At 44.3% G+C, this 24,114-nt stretch overlaps 1 protein-coding gene across 3 annotated transcripts in view; it reads left to right on the top strand.

The window, feature by feature from the left end:
• The window catches only part of GALNT17 (polypeptide N-acetylgalactosaminyltransferase 17), a 431,006-nt gene that overhangs the window by 309,451 nt on the left and 97,441 nt on the right, over positions 1 to 24,114 (top strand). For all 3 annotated transcript variants that reach the window (XM_077908312.1, XM_077908313.1, XM_077908315.1), the window contains one exon: positions 10,281 to 10,398. In XM_077908312.1, the coding sequence (XP_077764438.1) occupies positions 10,281 to 10,398 (118 nt within the window). The remainder of the gene's footprint in view (positions 1 to 10,280; positions 10,399 to 24,114) is intronic.

Consider the following 24,114-nt stretch of genomic DNA (forward strand, 5'->3'; position numbering starts at 1 on the left):
TTTTGCTTTGAAGGAAATGGGGAATCATTGGAGGGTTTCCAGCAGAGGCATAGCCTGATCTGATTTATATTTTAGTAGATCATTTTGGATGCTGCGTTGAGAGTTTACAGAAGGTGAGCAAAGGTGGAAGCAGAAGCCAGTTAAAGGCCACTGTGGTTATGCAGGTAATATGATGATGATGGCCTGCCCTAGATGGTGGCAGCGAAGGTGGCAAGAGGTCATCAGATCCAAGGTGTGTCTTAAGGTAGAGCCTAAGGATTTTCTGACAGTTTGGCACTGAGGCCAGCACTAGGGTTTTTATCTCAATATTTTGGAAAAATGGAATTGACATTATCTAAGTAGGAAGGACTGTGTGGGAGGCAGATTTGAGTGGGAAGAAGGTTAAAAAATCTCATTTTGGCCACGTTAGAAAGATCTCATAGACACAGGAGATGTTGAATAGACAATTGGATATGCCAAGTCTGGAGTCCAGAAGAGCAATTCAGACTAGAGTGTAAATTTGTAAGCTATTAGAATATAAATGTTGAAAGCCCCGAGAGCAAACAAGACCACCAAGGAGTGAATATAAATGGAGAAGAGATCCAAGGGTTCTGTCCTGGAGTCCTCTGGCCTTGAACACCAGAGAGAAAAGGAAGAATCAATGAAGAAGATTGTTAGGAGCATCCAGGAAGACAGCCAGGTATGTGTGGTGCCCTGGATGCCCAGTGGAGATCCTGCTTCCAAGGAAAGGGAATGAGCTGCTGGGTCAGATGCAGCTGGAAGGACACACATGATGAGGTCTGAGCATTGGGGATTTCATTTAGGAAGAGTTATTTCTGATCTTAACAAATGCACCTGCAGTGGAGCAGTGAGGGTGAAAGCCTGATCAAGTGGGTTTGAGAGGGAACCGGAGAGAGGAATTGGTGGCACAGGTATAGAAGTGCTTTAAAGGGGTTTTGCTGTCAGGGGAAATGTAAAATGAGGAGAGGAGGGGTGGCTCTAAGGGAAATGGGTGGAGAAGGGGATTTGTAGCTACTAGGAATAATCCAGCCCAGGAGGCAGGCCAATAATGTACAATATTATTCCTAAAGGTACCTAGGATCTTTTCTTTTTGAGGCACAATGAGGACAACAGATCAAGAGGTCCAAACCATTGAAAAGATAGTTTGTTACAGCTCCCAGAAGGATGCATGCCATGCCGTGCAGGGTCATATGAGGAAGCACTTGGGTCAGTCAGGAGGCAGGAGGAGTGAAGGGAAAGCACCGGCTACTGTGGTTTTTTACAAGAAGGAATAGGCAAGGCAGGATAGGCAGCTGATCAGACTTAGGATCGGCTAGTTGGAATAATTTTGGCAAGCTCTGGGTTATAAGGGCTGCCTCCAGTCAAATGTTTCCTGGCCCTGGGATGATGGGGCAGGGAGATACTGCCTCCTGGAGCATAGGAGCCAGATAATGGCTACAAGTGTGGGCTTTGGGTTGGTTAGTTTCCATAGGAAAGGCATGCTCCCCAGCGGGTCTTCTGCTGTCTCTAAGAATTGGCTGTCTTCCTCAATTTCTTTCAAGTGTTCTGTAGTTTTTAGGGTATAGATCCTTTACCTCCTTGGTTATGTTTATTCCTAGGTATCTTATGCTTTTGGGTGCAATTGTAAATGGGATTGACTCCTTAATTTCTCTTTCTTCAGTCTCATTGTTAGTGTATAGAAATGCCACTGACTTCTCGGCATTGATTTTGTATCCTGCCACGCTACCAAATTGCTGTATGAGTTCTAGCAATCTTGGGGTGGAGGCTTTTGGGTTTTCTATGTAGAGTATCATGTCATCGGCAAAGAGGGAGAGTTTGACTTCTTTGCCAATTTGAATACCTTTTATTTCTTTTTGTTGTCTGATTGCTGAGGCTAGGACTTCCAGTACTATGTTGAATAGCAGTGGTGAGAGTGGACATCCGTGTCTTGTTCCTAATCTTCGGGGAAAGGCTCCTAGTGCTTCCCCATTGAGAATGATATTTGCTGTGGGCTTTTCATAGATGGCTTTTAAGATGTTGAGGAATGTTCCCTCTATCCCTACACTCTGAAGAGTTTTGATCAGGAATGGATGCTGTATTTTGTAAAATGCTTTCTCTGCATCTATTGAGAGGATCATATGGTTCTTGGTTTTTCTCTTGCTGATATGATGAATCACATTGATTGTTTTACGAGTGTTGAACCAGCCTTGCATCCCGGGGATAAATCCTACTTGGTCATGGTGAATAATCTTCTTAATATATTGTTGTATCCTATTGGCTAGTATCTTGTTGAGAATTTTTGCATCCATGTTCATCAGGGAGATTGGTCTATAATTCTCTGTTTTGGTGGGGTCTTTGTCTGGTTTTGGAATTAAGGTGATGCTGGCCTCATAGAACGAATTTGGAAGTACTCCATCTCTTTCTATCTTTCCAAACAGCTTTAGGAGAATAGGTATGGTTTCTTCTTTAAATGTTTGATAGAATTCCCCTGGGAAGCCATCTGGCCCGGGACTTTTGTGTCTCGGGAGGTTTTTGATGACTGCTTCAATTTCCTCCCTGGTTATTGGCCTGTTCAGGTTTTCTATTTCTTCCTGTTCCAGTTTTGGAATTTGTGGCTTTCCAGAAATGCGTCCATTTCTTCTAGATTGCCTAATTTATTGGCGTATAGCTGTTCATAATATGTTTTTAAAATCATTTATATTTCCTTGGTGTTGGTAGTGATCTCTCATTTCTCATTCATGATTTTATTAATTTGAGTCTTCTCTCTCTTCTTTTTAATAAGGTTGGCTAATGGTTTATATATCTTACCCTAAAAACTATAGAACACTTCTGAAAGAAATTGAGGAAGACACAAAGAGATGGAAAAATATTCCATGCTCATGGATTGGCAGAATTAATATTGTGAAAATGTCAATGTTACCCAGGGCAATTTACACGTTTAATGCAATCCCTATCAAAATACCATGGACTTTCTTCGGAGAGTTAGAACAAATTATTTTAGGATTGGTGTGGAATCAGAAAAGACCCTGAATAGCCAGGGGAATTTTAAAAAAGAAAACCATAGCTGGGGGCATCACAATGCCAGATTTCAGGTTGTACTACAAAGCTGTGGTCATCAAGACAGTGTGGTACTGGCACAAAAACAGACACATAGATCAATGGAACACAATAAAGAATCCAGAAGTGGACCCTCAACTGTATGGCCAACTAATACTCGACAAAGGAGGAAAGACTATCCACTGGGAAAAAGTCTCTTCAACAAATGGTGCTGGGAAAATTGGACATCCACATGCAGAAGAATGAAACTAGACCACTCTCTTGCACCATACACAAAGATAAACTCAAAATGGATGAAAGATCTAAATGTGAGACAAGATTCCATAAAAATCCTAGAGGAGAACACAGGCAACACCCTTTTTGAACTCAGCCACAGTAACTTCTTGCAAGATACATCCACCAAGGCAAAAGAAACAAAATTAAAAATGAACTATTGGGACTTCATCCAGATAAGAAGCTTTTGCACAGCAAAGGATACAGTCAACAAAACTAAAAGACAACCTACAGAATGGGAGAAGATATTTGCAAATGACGTATCAGATAAAGGGCTAGTTTTCAAGATCTATAAAGAACTTATTAAACTCAACAGCAAAGAAACAAACAATCCAATCATGAAATGGGCAAAAGACATGAAGAGAAATCTCACAGAGGAAGACATAGACATGGCCAACATGCATATGAGAAAATGCTCTGCATCACTTGCCATCAGGGAAATACAAATCGAACCCACAATGAGATACCACCTCACACCAGTGAGAATGGGGAAAATTCACAAGGCAGGAAACAACAAATGTTGGAGAGGATGCGGAGAAAAGGGAACCCTCCTGCACTGTTGGTGGGAATGTGAACTGGTGCAGCCACTCTGGAAAACTGTGTGGAGGCTCCTCAAGAAGTTAAAAATATACCTGCCCTACGACCCAGCAATTGCACTGTTGGGGATTTACCCCAAAGATACAGATGCAATGAAACGCCGGGACACCTGCACCCCGATGTTTATAGCAGCAATGGCCACGATAGCCAAACTGTGGAAGGAGCCTCAGTGTCCATCAAAAGATGAATGGATAAAGAAGATGTCGTCTATGTGTACAATGGAATATTACTCAGCCATTAGAAATGACAAATACCCACCATTTGCTTCAACGCGGATGGAACTGGAGGGTATTATGCTGAGTGAAATAAGTCAATCGGAGAAGGACAAACTTTATATGTTCTCATTCATTTGGGGAATATAAATAATAGTGAAAGGGAATAGACGGGAAGGGAGAAGAAATGGGTAGGAAATATCAGAAAGGGAGACAGAACATGAAGACTCCTAACTCTGGGAAACGAACTAGAGGTGGTGGAAGGGGAGGAGGACGTGGAGTGGGGGTGAATGGGTGACGGGCACTGAGGGGGGCACTTGACGGGATGAGCACTGGGTGTTATTCTGTATGTTGGCAAATTGAACACCAATAAAAAATAAATTTATTGTTAATAATAAAAAAAAGAATTGGCTGGCCCTAAGAGGGGGAGTCTCTCCCCCATGCACAAGGCCCTAGATGCCAAAGCATCAAGAATACAGAGAACAAGAAAAGACATTTGATACAGGTGTATTAGGGGAGGGGGGATTGCTGGAGCGAGGTCCTGAGTAACAGGAGAGAACAAGTGGAGGGGTTGGCCTCGGCTAAGAGCACGAGTTCAGTTGAGCCAAGAGTTCAATTATAACAAAGGTAAGGAAAGCAGGTGACAGCCCTCAGTGAGTAGATGTGGGAGGCAGGGACATTCTCTTGGGTTTGCTGCCTTTCTAGAGAAGTAGGAAGCAAGGCAGTCAGTTGAGAGTGAGAAAGGAGATGTAGCAGAACCTTCTAGGTGGGTGAGGGAGAAGTAACTCCGGCCCAGGAGCAGGAACCCAGGGCAGCACAGGGCCCCACTGGACGCTCACAGCCTGGATTTAAAACAAGCCCAGCCCATGTGGTTGTGTGCTTCTCCACCTGCATCCCACTGTGTGCTCAGGTGTGTAGCAGGAGAGGATTGCATGCCTCAGCACTAGGGTTTTGCCAGCTGAGTACAGCAAAGGGGGATGGCTCCAGGGGACCATGAAGCCAGCTGATGTGGCTTTAGGCTGGCTAGAGAGGGGTCTGCAGGGCCAGTGGGACAGAAAGACGGTAGGGCCGCAGCGCTCAAGGAGGCGAGCCGGAAAGCTGGGGGTGGTCATTAGAATTGAGGCTGCTTGGTCAGAGAGCCAGGATTTTTGTTTCCTTGTTTTTGTAAGGTGTATTTTCTCTAAGGTAGGGATTCCTTTTTTGTGTGTGTGTGTGACATAGAAGATTAATGTTTTTCAGAAAGAAATGCATTTGCAAGGGTGGGTAGGACTTGCATAGACGGAGGTGGTCTTGGGGAGGATGCTTCCGAGGAGGGGGTACAGCCATAAACTGGGACACACTTTCTGAATGACGAATGGCCAGAGCGGCCAGGCCGTGGAAGCCGGGAGGTGTACGGCTGAGCAGGTGGTGAGTAGGACAGCAAAGCTAAGGAAGATCCTGTCCTTAAGTGGGGAGAGAACGGGGAGCCAGTGAGGGGTCTTGGAGGGGACACTTAGAACCCAGAGGGGCCCTTCGGCACCTACAAGAGGAGGAAGCAGGGCCATCGAGAAGGTTTTAGCTGGGGGTGGAAAGCCTCCCTTCCTCTCTGCCTCCCGGCTGGAACCATTGCACATGTTGCATATATTCTGCGCAACAGCAACAATAAAAGTGATTATTTTTAATTTCTGTTCTTCTCCTCTGTAATAGAGCTATTAGACTTTGGCAGATCCCTTAATATGATTATCGTTTTTGAATGATTTCGAACTGAAATGTTTGCACTGATGGTGGTAGCTGCAGCTGAGTCTGGGGAGCAAGGCAGTAGGCGCATGTCCCAGGATCCCGCAGCACCATCAGCCGTGGCAGGCACCCCTGCGCGGGTGGCAGGGAGACTGGGGGGGAGCAAGCTTGGCCAAGGATGGTGTCTGGCCAGCCCTGCCCGCAGCGTGGCTGCTCCCAGGTTGGGGCTGGGAGATGGTGTTCTGCTGGACACCCACTCCTCCCTGTGCAGAAAGACAGCTGCTCATCAGCAGTCCCATTGGAGAGTTCCAGAATTCAGAGCAGTTGTCCCACTGACCTCACGAGAAATGCTGGCTGGCCCTAGCCGTGGGTGGGGACACGTGTTTCATTCTTCAGTCTCCACGTTCCCCAGTTCCGCAGAATCCACCTGCTGGGAGCCCTGAACCCCTCCCAGCGCGGTGTGGCAGGTCTCGGAGCCCTGCTCCTGTAGCGTGGGAGCCTTGGCCTCCCTAGTGACAGCAGCAAGGCCACCTCCTGGGGGCTGATCTCCAGGCTGGTCCCAGCCTCCCTCTTCCACTGTCCCTGTCTGGTGCCACCTCACTAGAGAGCCAAGATGTGGAATGCTGTGTTCCTCCTCTTGACACCGTGGCAGGTTTTTCCTCCTGTGGCCTTTAGGGCACCTTTTCACAGGCCAGCCCCGACAGTAAGGGTCACGTGTCTGTTCCACGTCTCCATCTCCTCAGGACCAGCCACCCACCCTTCACCTTCAGCTTCTGAGGGCCTGCCCTGGTTGTGCCCTGAGGCCTGCTCTACGGGGTCTCCCATGGGCCCTGGTGCCAGCTGGCCTGCTTTCAATGAGGAGACCCTTGAGGACCTCTCAGTCCTGTCGTGAGGCTTCCTAGGGCTCATGGTAGGGCACCTGGTTGAACATGCTGACCAGAGCTGTGGCTGGCAGAGAGGGGACCCAGGGCAAATCCTACTGTGAATTCTTCTCTCCTCGCCACTGCAGGTGAAAAGTATTCAGATGAAGCCGGTTATACTAAATATCACGCTGCTTGACAGGGAAAGATGTTTCCCGAAGGGCAGTCCAAGAGGGAGCTGGAAGTAAAAGCAGCCTGTCTACACTCCTCAACAGTCCAAGTTTCCTGCTTTGAAGCCCGTCCCCCCTTCCTCTTCAACCCTCCTCCATGTCCTCCTCGTCCTCCCTCCCCTCCTCCTCCATTCCTCACCCCTCCTGGTCAGCCCTAGCTACAGCACGCTTCCTTGCTGTCCCTGGGTTCCGGTCCAGTTCAGCTGGTGTGTCCCTGAGACCTCACAGGGCCCAGCCCCGCAGGGACAGTCACCTGTTCTATTTATTTCTTTGTTCAGCAGCAGCCGACGGCTGCCGGCTCTGTGCCAGCGAGGGAGGCACTAGCTCCTGGGAACCAACACGAAGCCAGGGGGATAACTTCTCTGCCCTCGGGGACCTGACCGGTGGAGAGACAGATGGCTCGGCAGGACGGAGCTGTTGCAACAGACCCAAGCTCCTGCGTCCCATCTCTGGAGACCTGTTTCCATGATTCTGGGTCACACTCAGGGCTCTGCATTTTCTAAAAGCCATCCTGGCGATGGTAGTGCAGGTGGGTGGTGCAGGAGAAGCACCCTTCATCCAAAGCCAGCCCATCGAGAGTGCTTGTTGCCTGACAGTGCCATCTGATTTCAGCAGCCTTGCTTGCCCTGGAGGCACTAGAAAGTACAGCATTTCGGGGCAGGATCTTAGTCATGTGCGTATGGTAATGTTGGGAATTGCTGGATGCTAAGCGTAGGCTTTGGGGAGATGGTTCTAGCTTACCAGAATTTCTTGATGCGCTCAGCATGCCCTCAAGGAAACTGATGTGTTCTGCTGCTGCCTTCTGTTCCCGGTCCTCTACAGATCCCTGCACCGCCCATGCCCAAGAAGCTGGCATTTCTCTATCACTTGGGTGGACCTCGGTGCTTAGCTCCCCCAGAATGACTCTTCGCTGCAGTTTGCTCTCCTGGCTGCGTGATAACACATCCTTTCTCACTCCCATGATCATAACTAGGAGAAGATAACATGTGTTCTCATCACTGCTGGGTGGCGAAAAACAGAAACCTATTCACAGTGTGAGTCAAGGAGATAGAGCCCAAGGACTCGGGGGACCTCTCGCATGACCCAGGGGCAGAGAACAGAGCTGGGCTTGTCAGCTGATGGGAGGCCAAAGCCACCAGGCAGTCTCGCCAAGGCCTCATTCCCCCCCGTTCATCTGCTTCCTTCCTCTGCACAATCACACGTGTACACGGGGACCAGTGCAGGTGCCCCAAAATGGTGCCCTGAGTCCTGAAGATGAATGAGACCATGTGGTTCTTACTTCCAGCATCCCCCTAATCCCAACTCTGAGTTTTAGGAAAAACATGATTCGGTTGACCCAGTTTGAGTTTGGTACTCATTCCTGGCTCAGTTAACTGAGCCTGGGGGTCGGGGATGGGCTCACATGATTTCTGGAGAAATCATTGCAGATGAGCCTCATGATGAGAGGGCAGAGGAGCGGTATTCATCGGGTCCCTCCTCTGTGCACGTTGCATCTCTTTACAAAGCAATACTCTGTAGGGACTTACCTGGGATCCTGAGCATTCCATTAACATCACCCAAGTATGGTTCTCAGTGGCAACACCAACGTTCAAACTACCCTGATGAACTCTGAGCACTGATTTTTCCAGTGTGCCTCTCTGCTGCCCTACCACACGGGTACCAAGAGGTGTTCCATGGAATCAGAAATCTGGACCTTCAGGTGAAACTCAAGCTCAAGGTCAAGAGCAAATGAGCCTCTGACATTGAGGTGTATGGTTCAGCTCAAGAAAATTTCACCTAAAGAACAGCTTCTTGGTGGCCCCAGGGGAGTTTCACTGGCCTTCCTGTCTCTTTTCCTCTGGAAAGCATTAACAGTGTTTGTGGCTTGTGGCAACCTGGCTTTTGCCTGGTCCTCCACAGAGTCTTTTCTGGAGAGCACAGTGAGCTGTCCCTCACTAGAAATGCATGCTTTTGTGCTTCCTGTGGAATTGCAGTGAACGTGGTGGATTAATACCATATTTCCATCACTTCTGCACATACATCCTTGATGCTTTGCTTCAGATGGTTTTTGCCTCTGATTTGCATTGAGCCAGCTTATGCCTACAGCCCACTCTAGAAGAAATCATCAAGGAGATAAATATATTAAAAAATAAAGTGCAGGGGCAGCTCAGGTGGCTCAGCGGTATAGCGCCGCCTTTAGCCCAAGACGTGATCCTGGAGACCCAGGATCCAGTCCCACGTCGGGCTCCCTGCATGGAGCCTGCTTCTCCCTCTGCCTGTGTCTCTGCCTCTCTCTCTCTCTCTCTCTCTGTGTGTGTGTGTGTGTGTCTCTCTCACACACACAGTACTGTGTTTACTGAATAAATAAATAAAATCTTAAAAAAAAAGTGCAAATCTTTGTTTCCAGACTTTATGGTCATAGGCCACCCTGCCGATACTTTTCATATTTCCTACTGGGCACCCTTCTCAGCGGGCTGAGGTGGTCTCCCCTGGCACCGATGGTCTCCTGGATAAGTCTTCTCCCTCTTGGTCCTTACCTCTGAGCTTCTCTGCGATTGCCTAGGGGTTCTCATCCTGTCACGCAGCTGTTGCCAGAGCTGCCACAGGAACCGTTGCTATGTTTGCAGACCCCGTGTGTGTGAGAACATCCTGTGTAAGCTTCCCAGAAGCCGGGTTGCCACTGGATGCTTTGGGTATCCTAATTGGTCTGAAGCTAAAACAGAGCTTTAGGGAGAGAGGGAGTATGAGAATTGAGGACTTCAGGGAAGTTTCTTGATTTGCCAGAGTGAAATCCAACACCTGTTGTGACATTGCCTGCAGAGGGACTTCTGGTAGTATCACCTTAGTGGCTTTAGCTTCTCCCTTTTTTTAAAAAATTAAGATTTAATTAACATGTAACATTGGGTTAGGTGTACAACACGTTGACTTGATACATTGATATATGGCAGTATGATCACCACCATAGCATTAGCCTGTGTCTCCTTCACGTCACATAATTATCTTTCACTTTGTAGTGAAAACATTTGAGATCTAGTCTCATAGTACGTGGTGCAGGTATTCTTGACTATAATCACAGCACTGTGCCCTCAATCTCCAGAATGTATTCATCTTCAAACTCCAAGTGTAGAGCCTTTGACCAGCATCTCCCCAATTCCCCCTTCTAACTAACCACCATTCTACTCTGCTTCTATGAGTTCAACCTTTTTAGATTCCATATATAAGTGAGAACATAGAATATTTTCCTTTCTCTGTCTGACTTATCTCACTTAGCCCAATACCTGCAAGGCTCTCCTGTTGCAAATGGTAGGATTTCCTTCTTCCTCTCGGCCGAACAATACACCTGTCAGCTGACTGTAACTTCTTTCTCTCTCCCGCAGGACTCCAGCCATGATTGGCTGCTCCTTTGTGGTCAACAGGAAGTTTTTTGGTGAAATCGGTCTTCTCGACCCTGGAATGGATGTGTATGGGGGAGAAAATATCGAACTTGGAATCAAGGTTTGTGCGTGGCATCCCCCATGGGATGGTTTATTTGTGGTTTATTTATGGTTTCCCCCATGGTTTATTTATGTTTGTGAGCAGAGCTGTTGGTCACCCTGAATGTGTATTTAAAGCTTCTTTGGCTGGTAAATGGCAGAGGCATTCACCCAGCCTCGCTCTTGAGGATGTGCCAGCAGGGTTGTACCCTCTTTGGGGGGGGGGTTCCCCTGGGCTTTCCTTTCTCCAAAGATTGAACAATGTGTTTCATGCTTTGGTGACCCAGTTTAGACATGACCAGAGAGTTTGGTTCCCGCTTCCATCCAGTTTTAATTCTTCCGTTAAGTTTTTCTTAAAATTAGATGATCTCCTCAATGAGTACTTCTATCTCATGCATTTTGACAATTCATGTGCACCAGAGAACCATCAGATGCCAGAATATGCCAGAAGACCATGTTCTGTGGGACCTTTCTTTTCCTTTCCTTAGAAATGTTTCTAAGGAGGGTGGGGGGGAGAGGAATGATAAGATGCAGAATGGGCCTCTTGCTGGACCCAGCCCAGATCAGCCTCACTGTTAGGTATCTTGTTATATACAGTTGACGTTTAACACAAGCTTGAACTGCACGGGTTCCCTTATATGCAGACTTTTTCGATAAATACAGTATAATATTGTAAATGTATTTCTCTGCCTTATGGTCTTTTTAATTACAATTTTTCCTCTAGCTTCCTTTATCATGAAAATACAGGATATAATACACATAACACACAACATACGTGTTAATCTGCTGTTGAAGGTATCAGTAAGGCTTCTGGTCAGCAGTGGGCTATGAGTAGTTAAGTTTCTGGGGAGTCAAGGGTTTATTTATGGAGTTTTAACTGCACGCAGGTGGTCAGTGCCCTAAACTCCCGTGTTGTTCAGGGGTCAGTTGTACTGTGTTTTGCTTAAGATTTTGTTTGAAAAAAAAAAATGAATTCCAGTGTAGAAAAAATGCAAGTTGGCCACATTGATGCATTCCAACCTCTTTGTTTTAGAGTTAAGATAAACGAACCCCAGCCAGGAGCTGGGGTGGGTGCTCCTTGAGGACACGGTGACCACTTGACTCCATGTCTTCATCCATGCCACAGAGGAGGTAGTGGGGGCACCCCCAGCTGGGGCCTCTGTGCCCACTGCCCTTTGTCCCGAACCTTTGCATACCTGAGCCCCTGGGAAGCAGGCTTGTTGGAAACAGCTCAGAAAACAATTGTAAGGTTTAACATTTACTGAATTTCTTTTGCATCCCTCTACCACACTCACTTTCGTTCTACTGGGCAGACACTGGGACGGATCGCCCACCCCAGTCAAAGCCTGCTTTTTGCATCTGATCTCTCTTGTTTATCCCTAACTGCTCAGTACCTCCCATCAGCCCCACATCTCCCCTTCAACACCCTTGGTGGAATGAAAGGCGGCGTGCCCTCATGATGTCATGTCCTTCTGGGCCGCAGGACTGAAAGGGGATGGTGAGGACTTTCCCTGCCCCCTGAAATCACTCCCTTTTGAGGATTGTAGGCTCTTCCTGTGCTTTCCATGTCAGGCTGGGTTCTTTCCTCGATGGAATTTGTATAGGATTTCTTTGTAAAGCCCTGAAATTAAAAAGCCCATGAATAAGTGATTATAGTGAATATACTTGTCATTCATCCATTTGGAGTTTAACTGAAGAAAAAGATCTGGGCCCAGCATGTTGAACTGGGCCTATAACTTAGACCTCTAACCTTCCTCCGGCCCTTCTCATTTCTCTTTGTGCTGTTCTGCTGCCCCACCCCTTTTTTTTGAGTTCTCACTGACCTCTGGCATGCCCTAGAACTTATTTATTATGAGTATTGTTTTTCTCTACCTTGCCCTCACTAGATTACAAGCTTTATGGGACCCAGATCTTTGTTGGGCTCACCTTTGTGTCCCAAGCATTAGAACCATGCTCGGCATGTGGCTCAGTAGGAGCCTGTTAGATTAAGGCCGGGATGAAGGTCTGTTAGGAGTCTGTGATGACTTGTTCCAGGTACCTATCTGTGAAAGAAACGAGCTGATAGAAGCCCTACATTGAAAGAGTTAAGCTTTTTATTTTTATTTTTGAGATAAGAGAGATTTGGATGTCTCTATATGCTGCTAGAAGGAAGTCCATGAAGAGTAAGATGTCGCCAACAGAGGGGAGAACCAGATGGTGGGTGGAGCACTGCCCCTGTGGAGCTAGGGACACAGGTAGAGGGGTTATGGGGACGGGGGGGATGCCCAGATTTGATTGCCATTGCCCACTGCATTCTGGGGAACACAGGCTGCGACAGCAGAATTCAGTGCTACGACTGGGGAAGACTCTTTTGGACTACCCACACTTGGAAAAGCATTTGCTTTGCACCAACTTGGACCTTGCAAAGGTCTGTGGGGGGTGCTCTGCCCCCCAGGCTCAGTGGTGATGATAGTGACAGTGCTGTGTGGCTGGCCCCACCCATGAAGGGGGCAGGGGGCTTGGCCGTTTCCACCTTGAAGCACAGCCAGCACACCAAAGCCTGGGTCGCACCAGCTCAGGGGCCGGTGAGTTCTACTCCACTGCTCCTTGTGAACAGGCTGGAGTGAACAGTCCACGGAGCCGGCTCCCAGCCTTAGCTGTACTTCAGTCCAGCTCCTGGCTGCTCTCTGCACGCCTTTTGAAAGCTTCACATGGATTAGGGCACAGATGCCACCCTCCAGTGCGATTACCTGCCTCTTACTGTATACTCAGGTATATCCAGTGTCCCACTGGAGACGTGGGACTGTTCGTGCCTTATTTCCCATTGATCATGTGGTCCTGTGAGTTATCAGCCAACTCTGGAGAAGCCTTGGTTTTCTGTCAGGGCTTAAAGCAAGAGGTGAGTGCTATGGGGTCTTCAAGGCCACAGCCTGCATCGAGGGTCCCTGTAGCTGCCGTATACACGCACTGTTCTTTGGTTCACACAGTGTGGTCCCCGACCAGCAGCACTGACTTCATCTGGGAGCTTATTACACAATAAGGTGCGGATTTAGGTGCGGATTCTCGGGCCCCACTTCATTCCTGCTGAATCCGATGCTCTGGGGTGCATTTCAGCAAACCTGTATTTTAACAAGCTTCCCCGGTGATTCTGTTCCACACCGTGACCTAGCCCGCTTCTTGGCAAATACCTACCTTTCCTCAGAAAGGAGCTCAGATGAGGATCCACATCTTTCAAGGCCTTCTTCTTGGTGGCCCTCACAGCCACCGCAGCCCCACAGGGAGACGTTCCTCCTCCCCCCATCCTGCACGGCCTGGGCCCTCTTGGGTACCAGCCTGTGAAGGTACCGGGCAGGTGTTTGGACCAAGCAACTATGGGGTTTCTGATTACATGAAGTAATCTGTTTTACAAACTATATTCATTATCTTTCATTCTGTGCTATGTTATGCTGCTCAGAACACAAATTACGTGGAATAGTAAATACATTGTTAAGAAAGCCATTCCTATTGCTTGAAAAAAAAATCAGAGCTTTGTTTGATATACACACAAAGACACACACACATATACAGTTATACAAACGAACCTACAAGAAATGACACAAAATTGGGGCGCCAGGGTTGCTCAGTCAGTTAAGCATCTGCCTTTGGCTCAGGTCATAATCTCAGGGTCCTGGGATCCAGTCTTGTGTCGGGCTTCCTGCTCACTGGAGACTCTGCTACCCCCTTTCCCTCTGCCCCCTGCCTTGTTCATGCTCTTTCTCTTGCTCTGCTCTACTCATTGTCTTCTCAAATAAATAAATACAATCTTTAAGGACTCCTGGGTGGCTCAGTTGTTGAGCGTCTGCCTTTGGCTCAGGGCGTGATCCCAGGGTCCTGGAGTTGAGTCCTGCATCGGGCTCTCCCTCTGCCTATGTCTCTGCCTCTCTCTTTACGTCTCTCATGAATAAATAAATAAAATATTTTAAAAATAAAAATAAACAAATATAATCTTTTAAAAAAAGAGAAATGACACAGAATCTTATGCTTTAGTTAAGTAGGAAAGTTTTGATATGAGAACACTTCCTTTGTGATTTTTTTCACCAAGAAATAGGTCCATCTGCAATCTTTCTGACTCTTCTTTGACATTTTTTATTACTTTTGATTTCCATCCTCAGGAAGGGTAGATGTATCACAAGAATAAAAGTACAAAGTCCTACTATGGTTCAGAAGAAAAAAACACCAGCAGGGTTGATTCTTGGGCTGTTGTTTAGGTGAAAGGCAGCTTGCCTGTGACCAAAGCAATTGATACAGGAAAGGGAAAAAAATCTTTTTAGGACCCAGAAAATAAATGAGATTAGAAATGAAAGATATCATCTTGTACTGAGTAACATTAATCAGAAACTATTAACAAGGCATATTATTGTAACATGTCTAAATGGTAAGAGAGAAAAAATTCTCCAAGGACAGAAGACCAGATAGATTACTTTTAAGTGGTATAAAATCAGATGGCCTCAGATTTCCCTAATATATCAGACTTCTCTGGGAAGAAGAGGCACTATCTTATTCTGAAGCCTTATAAAAAAGGGTGGCACACAGTCTACTGAATCCTGTTGGGCAGCCATTCCCAAAGAAGGACAAGAGAAGGACTGTACCAGATCCTCAGACTCTCAGAAAGTATCTTTGCTTGATCAGGACCCCAAGGACTGTGTGTGTGTGTACATTTTGGTAAGTATTTGTGAACCAGTGATTCATGATGCAGGTCAGTAAACTAGAGGGTATGGGAAGGCACAGGGGTGATGGAGCCCCAGGGGCTTCCCCCTGGTGAAGCCTTTACAGGAGGCTCAGCAACAGTCATGGCTAAGAATCAGACTCACGTCATGGTGAGCAATGGGCAGAGGATATGTGTATTTTAGTTTGCTCAGAGTGATAGTGATGTGCTTAAACAGCAGAGTCTGATTTGGCTGCCACAGCTGCTGGCTGCATGGTGCATGGTGTCTCTGGGGCCATGTCATTTTCCTAAGGGATTGGGATGCCATTCTCATGACCCAAGTGGGCCCAAGGGTAACATCCCTGCCATCTGGCCCAGCCCAGTCCACCTGAGTTCAAGACTCCGAAGACCTGCAGGGTTACCCACAGGTGCTGGTCTTCATGGTTCCTGAGCCAGTTAGGGTAACGACAGCAGCAGATTTGAAGGACTACCCCCTTCAAAGGGTCATTTGGAAATTATAGGCTGTCTGGAGTGGCCAAAACCCCAGACCCCCAAAGGTATTCCACTCACACTGGTCTCTTGCTCACAGTTTTGCTTCCCACCTTATCTCTTGTCTCTTTCAAGCTGATGGTGTAGTTTGGTCCAACTCTGAAGGCCTGAGTATCGGGGGTGGGGCCTGGTATACATACAGTCCCAGTTTGAGTCTGAAAATCTGAGGCCTGGGAGTGCTGATGACTGAGGGCAGAAGAAGATGGATGTCGGAGATCCCTGGGTGGCTCAGCAGTTTAATGCCTGCCTTTGGTCCAGGGCATGATCCTGGAGTGCTGGGATCCAGCCCCACATCGGGCTCCCTGCATGGGGCCTGCTTCTCCCTCTGCCTGTGTCTCTGCCTCTGTGTGTGTGTGTGTGTGTGTGTGTGTGTGTGTGTGTGTGTGTGTCTCAGGAATAAATAAATCTTTTTTTAAAAAGGGGGGAATCCCTGGGTGGCTCAGCGGTTTAGTGCCTGCCTTTGGCCTGGAGCACGATCCTGGAGTCCCGGGATCGAGTCCCACATCGGGCTCCCTGCATGGAGCCTGCTTCTCCTTTCTCCTGTGTCTCTGCCTCTCTCTCTCTCTCTCTCTCTGTCTCTCTCTCTCTGTCTATCATAAATAAATAAATCTTTAAAAAAAAAAAAAAAGAAGATGGATGTCTTAGTTCAAACAGGAACATGACACAGCTCTGACTGGTGCCATGATCCCCACCCCAGCCACTTCTCCATTCATTTGGGACTCATCATCCAGCACCCCTCTTAACCATCAGAAATCCCCCTGCCCTCTCCAAGACCCTTGACATTCAGAACCCTTGATGTCCAGAAGCCTCTTGTGACTTTTATCTTCCATTTGGAACTCTTGGGCCCAAGTCTGCTACATCTAGTGAATGTTGTGATTTGGATAATGGTCACTCCTGGGGGGAGACCAGACCACCAGCTCTGTTTGGTGTTCCCACTCCTTAGATTGTATGAGTCTTTGGTTCTCCCTTCCCTGCTGGCACTGGTCATACCTGGCTGTGTGAATCGCTTCCTTGTACAGGATTAGAGTATATCTGTAATAAAATTCAGAGTGAAGCTCCTGGTCAGCTAGGGATAGGGTTGGCCTTGGGGTTTCATGCACTGACCTTTAATCTAGATGAATATATTATAGGTGGCCAACAGTTCAATGGAACACTTGTGAACAGAAAGGAGGTGTGTTGACTGCCCGCCCTGCTCTAGCCGGATTTCACTGGGGGCACCAGTGACTGACCTGGTTTCTACTTCCATAAAATTGATGGTCAGGCAGGAAAACCATTCATCTAATAACTAGCAGTGTGATCAGTATGAAGAGACAGGCTAGGAGGATGCTAGCAAGGGAATCCCTAGCAAGGGAGTATAACTTAGGCTAGGGAGTTGGGAAGAGCCTCCCTAAGGGGATGATGTTTAAGACTTTAAAAATAAGGTGAATTTAAATAGGCAAAGAAGGTGTGGGTGTGGAGTGTGGGAGTAAGACTATTCCAGGCAGTTTTAGTTATGCAAGATGAGTAAATCCTATAGATCCCCAGTACCGCATGATGCCTGTGGTTAATACTGCATTGCATCCTTCAGCATCCCCTAAGAGGGTAGATCTTTGTGTTGTATTTTTTATTAGTTTATTTTATTGATATATAATTGACATACATCACTGTATGAGTTTAAGTGGTACAGCATGTTGGTTTGAATTACATATTTTGTGACATGATTACTGCAGTTAGTTAGCATCTCATATGGGTACAATAAAAATAAAAAAGCAGAAAAAAATTCCTTATGATGAGAACTCTTAGGATTTACGCTTTTAACTTTCATATAAATCCTAGAACAGTGTTGACTATACTCATCATGCTGTACGTTATATCCCTAGTACATAATTGTCTTATAATTGGAAGTTTGCACCTTTTCCCCTTCCTCCATCCCCTGCCTCTGGTAACTACAGATCTGATCTCTTTTTCTAAGAGTTTGTTTTTAAATTTTGCATATAAGTGAGATCATGTAGTATTTGTCTCTCTCTTTTTGACTTATGTCATTAGCATATACTGTCAAGGTCCATCCATATTATCACAAATGGCAGATTTCCTCGTTTTTTTATGGCTGAATAATATTTCATTATTGACAAATCAATTGATATACATATATAACGATTTGTAATTCATTTTTCTGTTAATGAATACTTAGGTTGTTTCCATGTCTTGACTATTATAAATAGTGCTGCTATAAACATGGAGGTGCATATATCTCTTGAAGGTAGCATTCTTATTTCACTTGGATACATTCCTCAGAGTGGAATTTCTGGATCATATGGTAGTTCTATTCTTAATTTTTTTGAGGATCTTCCATACTTTTCCATACTGAGTGCACTGATTTACATTCTTATCAACATTGTAGAAGGGGTCCTTTTCTTGTCTTTTTGATGATGGCCATTCTAATAGGCATGAAGTCATAGCTCATTGTGGTTTGATTTGCATTTCCCTGATGACTAGTGATGTTGATCATCACTTCATATACCTGTTGACTTTTCATATGTCTTCCTTGAAAAAATATCTATTCAGATCTTTTTTCCCAATTACTGATTTTTTCCTTTGAGTTGTATGAGTTATTTATAAATTTGGATATTAGCCCCTTATCAGATACAGAGTTTGCAAATATTTTTCCCATTCCATAAGTTGTCTCTTCACTTTGTTGATTACTTATTTTACTGTGCAGAGGCTTTTTAGTTTGATATAGTGCCATTTGCTTATTATCTGTGATGTTGCTCATGCTTTATGTGTCATATCCAAGAAATCATTGCCAATACCCTTGTCAAAAGAGCTCTTTTTCCGTTTTCTTCTAGAAGTTTCATGGTTCCACATCTTCCATTTAAGTCTTTAATACATTTTGAGTTAGTTTTTGTGAAAGTGGTGTTAAGATAGAAGTCCAATTTCTTTCTACTACATGTGAAGATCTTATTTTCCCAGCACTTTTTAAGAGATTGTCTTTTCTCTTTTGAGTACTCTTGGCTCCCTTGTCATATATTAGTTGACCATATATGTTGGAGTTTACTTCTGGGCTTTCAACCTATTCCGTAGGTCTGTATGTCTATTTTTATGTCTGTTTCACACATTTTGATTGATACACTTTTGTAGTATAGCTTGAAATCAGGAAATGTGAGGCTTCTCACTTTGTACTTTCTTCTCAGGATGACTTTAGTTATTTGAAGTCTTTCATAGTTTCACATAAATTTTAGGATTGTTTTTTCTACTTCTGCAAAAAGTGACATTGGAATCTTGATAGGGATTACATTGAATCTATAGATGGCTTTTGGTAGTATGAACATTTTAACAATACTAATTCTTTCAATCCATGAACATGGGATATACTTTCACTTATTTGTGTCTTCATTAATTTCCTTCATCAATGTCCTACAGTTTTGAAAGTAGAGATCTTTTACCACCTAGGTTAAGTTTATTCCTAAGTATTTTATTATTTTGATGCTATTGTAAATGGGATCATTTTCTTTATTTCTTTTTGTCAGATACATTGTCAGATACATTGTTACTGTATAGCGATGCTACTGATTTTTGTATGTTAATTTTGTATCCTGGAATTTTACTGAATTCATTGATTAGACCTAACAGTTTTTTGGTGGAATCTTTACATTTTCTATATATACAACCATGTCATCTGTAACTAGAGAAAATTTTACACTTCCTTTTCAGTTTTGATGCCTTTTCTGAAATAAGGCAAATAAGGCAACATACTTGGCTTGTTTCTGATCTTAGAAGCAAAGATTTAAGTTTCACTACTGAGTTTTATATTAGCTCTGGGCTTATCATATATGGGCTTTATCATGTGAAATACATTTCTTTTGTACCTAATTTGTTTAGTTTTTTTTTTTTTAGCATGAACAGATGTTGAATTTTGTCAAATGCTTTTTTTTTAAGATTTTATTTATTTATTCATGAGAGACAGAGAAAGAGAGAGAGAGAGAGGCAGAGACACAAGCAGAGGGAGAAGTAGGTTCCTTGTGGGAAGCCCAATGTGGGACTGGATCCCGGGTCTCCAGGATCAGGCCCTGGGCTGAAGGCATGCTAAGCCGCTGAGCCACCCGGGCTGCCCTTTTCAAATGCTTTTTCTGCATCTCGAGATGATCATATGATTTAAGGGTTCTTACCAAAAAATAATGATACTAACAGTAATAATTAATTAATAAAGAGTATGTTAGGGAACTTTTGGAGGTTATAGATATGTTATAACATAGATTGTGATGATGGTTCCATAGGTATATACATATCTTCAAACTCACCAAGGTGTATACATTAAATAAGGCTAGCTTTTTGTGTGTCAGTCATACTTTAATAAGATGTCTTAACAGAAAAATAATATTTTAGGAAGAGAGGATAGTATGTGCAAAGGTTTGGGATTCTGAAAGGGAAATATTCTGGAAACTGCAGGCATTCCAGATGTCTGGAGTAGAGAAAGAAAGAGGTAAACATATTGCATGTGGTGATAACAATCTGGGTGGGGCTTGGGTTATGGAAGACTTGTAAACGAGAATGTGGCTTTTCTTTAAGGACCACCGTGAACATATTGAAAAATGTCTTTTGAAAAAAAATATATGTATGTGTATACACATATGGGTGTGGTGTGTGTTTGTGTGTGAGTGTGTAATACCATGTATACCATTACCCAGGCTCTTTGAAGGGATTTAAGGGAAGTGAGGTAGTATGACTTTTTCTTTTTTTAATAAAGGATCATTATGATGACCACATGGAAAATTATAAATTATAAAGCTGAGTAGACTCAGAGGAAGCAAGGCTCAGTGAGGAAATGTGGACTATGGTTGGGGCAGTGGGAGACACATGGGCAAATTCAGAAAGTAGAAGAGATAGTATAAGGGGAAGATTGAGTGTATGAAGGTAATAGTGGGAAGTGGGGGCCAAGGCTGACGCCCACATTACTAGCTCTAGCAACTGGGAAATGCTACTGGAAATGGAAATGCTGCTCTGAGATAAGGAACACTATTGGAGGAGGGTTGTGAGAAGGCAGAAAGGTGATGCTTTCTGTTTAGTCCCTGAAACACTGGAGATTGTCCAGCAGGTAGTTGGCTGTGTAGAGATTAAGCTAAGGAGAGAGCTTAGGTCTGAAGTAGGCTTGAGTATCCTTGGTCCATCAATCATATCCAAAGTTGAAAGAGAGAAGTTGTGTAGAGAAAGGAGAAGAAAGGAAAATACAGAAGCCCAGAAAAAAAAGCAACATTTAAGGCATGAAAGGAATAACTGGGAATGAGGCTGAGAAGTAGGCCAGAATAAAAGAAAAACCAAGAGAGTGAGTTTGTGGCAGCTGAGAGAAGAGCATGTGTAGGTTCCCAGAGTTGGTCCTTTGGGAGGCATGGAGAGGAGAGAGTGGAGATGAGCACCATTCAGGAGGTATGATTAACAGCACCTGGTGAGTGATTGAATAGGAGGAATGAATGAAAAGTGAATGTGAAGGATGTTTCCCATCTTGCCCAGCAACTGGATTGATTCACTTAGTGAACAGGGGCACAGAGGAAGTTCTATAGGTGGAGACTTGAGTTCCGTCAGAAACATTGGGTTTAAGGAGTAGCAGTCCTTTGTAACCTACCAGAGATGTCAAAGGGAATGTAGGAGTAGGATGGAGTCCCAGTCAAGAGCGTGAATTGGTAGAAGAGTTCCAGTACAAATGCAGGGTGTTCACTATTTCACTAGGGGATCTGCAGGACTGTGGCACTTCGGGCTTAGAGCCGCTTAAAGGAGCTAGGGCATGGTGACACCTTTTATGGTTTGAGCCAATGGCCTGTTAAAGAGTTAGGAAAATAGTGTTATTGTTGTTATTGTTTTATTATAAGTAACATATAGTGCTATATTACTTTCAGGTATATAATGGTTCAGCAATTCTATACATTACTCACTGCTCATCATGATAAATGTACTCTTGATCTCTTTTGTCTATTTCACCCATCCTCTATTGTCTATTTCACCCTCCCTCCCCTCTGGAAACCACCAGTTTGTTCTATTTAAGAGTCTTCTTTGTTTGTATCTTTCTTTTTTAAAGATTTTATTTATTTATTCATGAGAGACACAGAGAGAGAGGCAGAGACACAGGCAGAGGGAGAAGCAGGCTCCCTGCAGGGACCCTGACGTGGGACTCAATCCCGGGTCTCCAGGATCAGGCCCTAGGCTGAAGGCGGCACTAAACTGGTGAGCCACCCGGGCTGCCCTGTTTGTCTCTTTATTTTGTTTGTTTGTTTCATAAATTCTACATATGCATGAAATCATATGGTATTTGTCTTTCTCTTACTGACTTATTCACTTAGCATTCTACCTTCTAGTTATCGATGTTGTTGCAAATGGCAAGAACCCACCAGATGGGGGAAAGATACTTTCAAATGATATACCCAATAAGAGACTAATATGCAAAGTGTATAAAGAACTTATACAACTCAATGCCAAAAAAGCAAGAGCAAATAATCTGATTAAAAAATGGGCAGAGGACCTGAAGAGACATTTTTCCAAAGAAGGCATTACAGATGGCCAAAAGACACATAAAAAGATTTTTTTAAAGTGAGAACTCTTTATCTCTTTTTCTGCATATTTTTTTGGGAAAAGATTTTGGTTTTTAAAGATGTTTAGAATTTTCATATCTCTACTACATACCTCCGTTTCATACAAGTACATGAGTTTCCTAGAGGCTCATCCAGCCCCACTGTGTTCACCTGTTTGTTTCTATGATGATTCCCAAAAGGAGATGGTGAGGCCCCCACAAACTCCCCATCAGAACACCAGCTGATGAGCCACCTACCTGCAATGTTTTAAAATCCTCAGTGACACCTTGCCTTGCTCTTCTAGCTCTCACTGCTAAATGATATTCTCACCACGCTGCAGAATAGTGCCTTATAGGACATGGAAACAGAAAGTGAATTTAGCAGTTTTTGGCATTAGATACCAGGGCCATTTTGCTATCTTTATTAAAATGTATTGCTATTCCCTTAAAGAAGAAAAAATGAGCTAATGAATCTAGGAGAACTGAAGACACACATATATGTGCTCACACACACACACCCCAAATAAATCTTCCTCAAGAGACCTTCCAAAGGACAGATGGCACTGTGATGTCAGTTGTAGAATAAAATGGTCTCCATAGACTTTCTAAAATTCTTTAATGCTAATTTTGTATGGGCTGGGAATTCCACCCTGAGTGGGTGAGGGGTTTTGATTATTGTCTCTTGCTATGTTTTTCCCTCAGAACAAATTGGAGAATGAAGAATTTTCAGTCATTACATTTATGTTAATTTCTTTTATCTTAATTCAACATTTTATTATGAAAATTTGAAACATACACCAAAATAGAACAGTCTAATGAATCCAAATGTACTAATCATTCATTTTCAACAAATGTCAACATTTCGCTATGTGTCTCTCAGCTACTGCCCCTCAGCTTTCTGAAAGCAAATCCCTAGACTCCTATCATTCCAGCTGCAAAAACTTTAGAGCGCATTGCTAACATAGGCTCAACATAAAATTACACTTAGTAAAATTCAGTACCCAGACCATGTTTCTCAAAAACATTTCTCAAAAATCTGTGAGATCTCTCTATATATACTTGTGTGTGCATACATGTGCACACGTGCACACACACACACACACATACATTTACGGTTGCTTCTTAAGTGTCTTTTAATCTATAATACTCCCCTCACCTTTATTATTCCCCTTTCATTCATTTATTGAAGACCACCCCAAGACATTTGTCCAGTAAAGTTTTTCACAATCTGGATTTGGCAGATTGATTCCTCTTGAGGTCTTTAACATGTTCCTTCTAAACTCCACGTTCTCTAAACTGTGCTGTAATCACCCCCTTATCTGCAGTTTTGCTTTCTATGGATTCCATTACTCATGGTCAACTGTGGTCCGGAAGCAGGTGATCCTCCTGACTTATTGCCATCAGGAGGTCATAGTAGCCTAATGCTACATCACGATGTCTTGTATTACTCACCTCACTTCGTCCCATCACACAGGCATTTTATTATATCATGTCACCACAAGAAGAAGGAAGGATGAGTGTAGAGCAATCAGATATATTGAGATAGAGAGACAAAGAGGCAGAGACAGAGAGAGACCACATTCACATTACTTTTATTACAGTGTATTGTTATCATTGTTAAATTTTATTAGTAGTTATTCTTGTTAATCTCTTATTGTGCCTTATTTATAAATGAAACTTTATCATAGGAATGTTTGCATAGGAAAAAACCATAGTATATCTCGGGTTCAGCACATCTGCAGTTTCAGGCATCCATTGGGATCTTGGAATATATCCCCTGTGGATAAGGGGGAACCACTGTAATTAGACTTAGGAAGTTTACTAGATTTGGCTTCCTTCCTTCCTCCCTCCCTCCCTCCCCTCTTTCCTCCCCTGCAAGAATACTTCAGGTAATACTGTAAACTTCCTATTGCATCACATCAGGAGATACATATCATCTGGTTGCTTCACACTTTGTGATGTTAAGTTTCAGTAGTGGATTCATGTGTTGT

Source organism: Canis aureus, chromosome 8, assembly GCF_053574225.1.
Source record: "Canis aureus isolate CA01 chromosome 8, VMU_Caureus_v.1.0, whole genome shotgun sequence".
In the NCBI taxonomy this organism is placed as follows: Eukaryota; Metazoa; Chordata; class Mammalia; order Carnivora; family Canidae; genus Canis; species Canis aureus.